Raw genomic sequence first — 5,387 nt, 5'->3', positions numbered from 1 at the left:
ACGCTATATCTTTTGATAGCCAAGCACCATTAGCTTTCTTCAACACATTTGCTTATGTACCCACTTTGTCTTCAGCGATCATGTTGGGAAGGTGAGCATAATGGAATGCCAGGTTAATAGAACAAAGTGTTCCTGTGTTGAGGGAGTACTTGAGTAGAGAGGCCCAATGTCCATCTGCTACCTCAATACTAAACCTATAAATACATGCACATAGATTTCCCAATCATCATATATATTTACATATGTACATGACCAGGGACAATGGAACAACAAGTGATCAAAAATTGATGGTGAGGAGGGCACAGGAGGCCTGGCAGGACTTGATCAAGGGCAATGTAAATGAGAGGAATTAGTGAAACCCAAATGAAGGCTGAATATGCTAGTGAGACAAAAGGAAAGTAAAAGGAAATATAGGAAAGAACTAGGAGGCAAAGGGGCATTTATAGAGGTCTAAATATAGGCATGTACATAAGTAATATTATTTTTCAAAAGGTAATCCTACCTGCTATGCAGAGCTCAGACTATTGAACAGTTAGAGTAGAAGAACACTGAGAAATTACTTAGGAGGCTACTAATAGTAATCAAGGTAATGATTTTAACTAATACTTAGAAACACATATGGAAATGCTTAACTGAATTGCGGTGGTGGTGGGGCACCAAAACCCTAAAGAGTTAAGAGGACTTATTTTAAACATGAATTGAATGCCAACTCCATGGCAGTCGTCAGGTGGCATGGAATTGGTTCCAGCCAACAGTGTCCTTAAGCACATCAGAACAAAACACTGCCCACTCCTGCGCCATCCTCACAATTGTTCCTATGCACGAGCCAATTGTTGCGGACAGAGTGTCAATCCACAGTGTTTTGTCTTGTTTACTGCTCTATCCCCAGAGTGCATACAAAGTACAAGGCACTCAAGAGATTCTAAATTTTTGTTACATAAATTCAAATGTGCTTTAGAGAATAAACTCATACTTCACACAGATAATTTATCAAGTATTAAAAATTACTAAAAAGAAAACTCACTAAATGCCCACAAGGCATATATCTTATGAACTTTATTCTAAGCCAACACAGAAATACAAGTCCTAGCTTCAAGAAAAGCTTCAAGAATTTCTTTAATTCAAGAATATTTAAGTCTTTCAGCACAAGCATTTAATTTTGATTAGATACCACTAGTATTAAATGAACTAACCACCAAAATGCGTAATAAAATGCCTACCAAAAACAAACTGCTCAAAATTTTAAAATATATTTCAGATAAACTGTATAGTTAATCTGCAAATGTATACTATAAAGCACCTTTCCAAAGAATATTACTAATAAATACATAAGGCATTTTGAAAAATATACTAAATTTGTCCATATCATATTATGCAACCCATTTTTAACAAAAGTAGAAAAAGAAACTTTAAAATTTATCAAAAATTACAACTATAGTTTCCATAGGCATTATTATAAAGGACATTTTAAAATATGAAAATATATGACAAACATGGCATATTTTATACCTTTAATTTGCTTCCGCAATTTGGTAAGCTCTGTCATCCATTTTAATACCTTTGGATTGGCTGCAATGTCACTGTAGGAGGGCTGAAAATGTAAGGAAAGGAATCACTGACACCTGTGTCTGGTAAACAATGCCTATGTTACCGGTAATTTATTTCCAAATAGTATTTTATAATTCCCACATCATAGATTTCACTCAGTCCTCATTTTATCTTTTTTTAAGCAGGAAGGTAAAAATATGTAAGTAAAGCTCTTCCAGGGTAGGGGCTCACTAAATAGCAGAAGCCATATTTGAACTCTTTCCACTTCCCATGTTCTAATTAATGACACAGATACACAAGCACACAAATTTATTACTGCATGTGGCTTTGGAAGGAACAGAAATAGCTTTAACACGATATGTCAATATAAAAGATTTGCTTTAAAAATTCTAAAATTTGTTTGCCAACAGAAATGTATAGATACCACAGTACAAATCTCTATGATCTGAGTCGTATGATCTTTGTGTCCCTGGGCATCTCATCAGAGTCCTTCTTCCTTCTCTCTCAGGACAGCGCTAAATCAATGCTCTTCAAAGACCCTCATCCCAGTCCTAATATTACATATAGCTCATATGGATAAATATTATGAACTTACTTTGCTATTTCTTTCCCTTTCAAACTGTTCTTCAAATTGTCTGATTTTTTTCTGAAATTTCTTGACCAACTGATACGGTGATCTGTCTTCTCTTTTTTCATCTTTTGAATTAAAGGATGATCTTCGAGTCCTGAATTAAAATAAGAGGTGAGCACTGTATTAATCTCATTCTTATTATCTTGACACTGTTATCAAGAAACTTAACTCTAAAGTTAAATTAAGACCCTAAAATTAGGATGCAAGAGTAAAAAGATCACAAAATTAAGTAACATGTGGTCATCACACAACAGTTGAAAATCATTCAAAAGTTGTTTGTGCAAAGGCTAAGAAGAAACAAAGATACCAAGCAGCTCTGAGTTGTTTTGATATTCAGACTGCAAGTGCGTGTTTTTGACATTCACAGTCAATTTAAAGTTTTGACAAGAAAGAAAACCATTATGAACAGATGAGTTCCACTTGGTAACTCCTATATTTTACTCATGAATGAAAGAGTTAATGAGTACTGTGAGGAAATGTTTATACGAACACAACCCCAACCCCCACCCCCAAAAGAGAGAAGAAACTTTTACATCTATGTAGCCCTCATCGAAATGCGGGACTTAGTAGAGAAGGGCAAATTGCAAGAAAGTGAGCAAACTGGGCTTCATGAAGGCAGGATGAAAGTGTGGCACCGTAAGCCTGGAGGACTGGCTCAGACGACCTGGGCACTTACTTCTAGGGATTGGCTCTCCTAAGTATTAAAAAAATCATACCTAGCAAAAGAAAGTGCTTTAGATGAGGAATCCAACATTTCGGGGTCATGTAGGAAACGTTGGCTTTGTCCAAAATCTAAACTACGGTGTGATAATACTGGAGGACAGTCTTCTTCCAAAGGATGATGATTCATTCTTCCAGCTTGTGGAGATAGTTGAGCTTCTCCAGACTCAGAGTCCTCTTGCCAAGACTTGAAAGCGGGAAATGGATCTGCAAAACAAATAAAAAGAATTGTACCTAGTACCTTGGGTCTCTTGATTCCACATGGAAAATAAAGTTACAAAGATTCAGCTATTTGTTCTTTAAATCTTTATCATTATAAAGTTGTTGAAATGTTATTTTTTAAAAAACAAAAGAACTATTAGGACCTTTAGAAAGCCTACCATAAATTATAATTTTATATAATTATCTGAACTTAATTTTTCAGCTCAGATTTCTATTGTCACTACGGGATTTATACGCTTTATTTCTGAACCCAGTGGCAAAGCAAGAAAGGACACTGTCAAGCTCTTTTGAATGGTATTGGTTATTTTTTAAGTAGGGCAGTCTTTATTTAGAAATAGCAAACACTCAATAGTCCTTATTTAAGAAATAATTAAGCTTAAGAGTCATATCCTGTCAGGTGAATAAACTATACCTCACTGTTGAGTGGCTATGTCAAAAATACAGAAACATCTGTATCTGCATCTACAAAGAACACTAACAAAACAGAGCTCTATGACTCCAGAAAAACTCTAATATTTTAAAATTGCAGCTAACTCACCTGATAGCATCTAACCTCTAACATTAAACTATGGTATTTATTTTCTGTTATGGGGATATCTATTTAATACCTATGCAACTGCATATTTATTTATTTTATGGGAGTTAACTTGTATGTTCAAATATGAAGTCAAGATGACATATTTGAAGTCTTTGCACACCTAAGGTTTAATTACATTTAAGCGTACATACAGATATACACAAAATCTACAACATATTCCAAATACAAAATTAAATTCAAGCATCAATATAAACAGGTGGCAGGAAAAAGCTTTTTCATCTACCTATTAGCTTTATATATAAATACAATTTAAAACTTTGCTCTATGGATAACAATAGGGAAAAATGAATTTTTAAGTACTTTTTCACGCAAAGTAACTTGACAGTGTCAAAACTCAAAAGTGTTTTCTTTTTCTTCACAAAAATAGCTAAGGGCTGGCTTTCATTATTTAGTTTAGTATTTATGCATTAACCAATTTAAGACACCACTCCACCCCCACCCCCCACCCCACAGGGTAATGATACAATTTGGTTAGTTTTTAAAGCCCAGCTCAATCTTGTTAACTAAATATTGGATACAAAGCGTGCAACCCCATAATAAACCCAGCAGTAAAGTGACTTTCAAAGAAACCCTTGTACCTGCTTCCCAGCAAATAAGTAACTGGCATTAAATATTTTATATGAAATCTCCTGTTTTAAGAAAAGAGGGAAATAACAAAAACAAATTCCTCTGGGTGTCATTTCGACCCAGAACAGGGTTCCCAGGGTATAGGGGCAGCAGGAGAAGGGCTAATAGATAAAGTGAACCATAAAAAGGCAAAAAAAACCAAAACACTAAACTATGGTGAACCATACTTACCCTCCCCATCTCTCTGCAGATGCATTGTTTTGAAATCAATGAGGGGAAAAGTGATAGGGCATGACGCTAATAAAATGGAAAAAAATGGCAAAAAATACTAAAGTGAACACACAGCACAGTCAGAACAAACCATACACATAACACAAAGCCAAAGGTACCAAAAATATTTCCCTAAAACCAGTTAAGCATTCTGCTCAAAAACTTTATTCAAAGAAACTACTAACCAAAACTTTAAAAACACACACAAACATACATTTCCTTATCAGCAAACAAGGCAAAAAAATCAAACTAGTGCTGTTTTATTAAAACTCAAGCATAAAACTGAAGAAATGGAAACCCTTAACTTTTTGGAACCCTCTCAATACTGTTGGAACCTTCTCAATACTGTTGATTTGACAGAAGACGGAATTAACACCTCCCTTACTTTGTGCTTTGAAAATATCCTATTGTATTTCCATTCTACAGAAAGCAAGAGAAATTCAGAAGGAAAAATGGTGTCCATTTCCATTAAAAGCCAAGACCATTTAAACAGGTACTACCAATTCATGTTAGTGGTGGTTATGTGCTACCTGCTTGTTAACTGTATTCTGCTAATTATCCTTTGAGTAATTACAAAAATGACTATAAACTTAGCAATAGCCCCAATTCTTTACTAAGAGTCATATCCAACAGGTATATTTCTGATTCCAAGGTACCCAGGGTCTAAAGTAATTTGGTTTCTCAAGGGAGGCTTCTATTTAAAATATCCTAACTCTTAGTTCCGGAAAAACAAGTCTTTGTATTGGAAGCAAAGTTGGAGAGTTGTAGTGTGTTAACTAGCTGATCATCTAAGCACATGCAGGGCTCATGGCAAAAAAGTTTCCTTAGCTA

The 5,387-nt window shown here is 34.9% G+C and overlaps 1 protein-coding gene across 1 annotated transcript in view; it reads right to left on the bottom strand.

Annotated features, from left to right (window-relative positions):
* Positions 1-5,387, bottom strand: part of FAM13B (family with sequence similarity 13 member B) — a 66,843-nt gene that overhangs the window by 14,086 nt on the left and 47,370 nt on the right. Inside the window, exons 10-13 of the mRNA XM_045285032.1 lie at positions 4,518-4,583; positions 2,896-3,106; positions 2,144-2,273; positions 1,510-1,591 (exon numbers count right to left, since the gene is read on the bottom strand). Coding sequence (XP_045140967.1) covers positions 1,510-1,591; positions 2,144-2,273; positions 2,896-3,106; positions 4,518-4,583 — 489 coding nt within the window. The remainder of the gene's footprint in view (positions 1-1,509; positions 1,592-2,143; positions 2,274-2,895; positions 3,107-4,517; positions 4,584-5,387) is intronic.

Source organism: Echinops telfairi, unplaced genomic scaffold (assembly GCF_000313985.2).
Source record: "Echinops telfairi isolate 266 unplaced genomic scaffold, ASM31398v2 ScPeMD7_7469;HRSCAF=8507_1, whole genome shotgun sequence".
Classification (NCBI taxonomy): Eukaryota; Metazoa; Chordata; class Mammalia; order Afrosoricida; family Tenrecidae; genus Echinops; species Echinops telfairi.
This window is presented reverse-complemented; position numbering and strand designations above follow the sequence as displayed.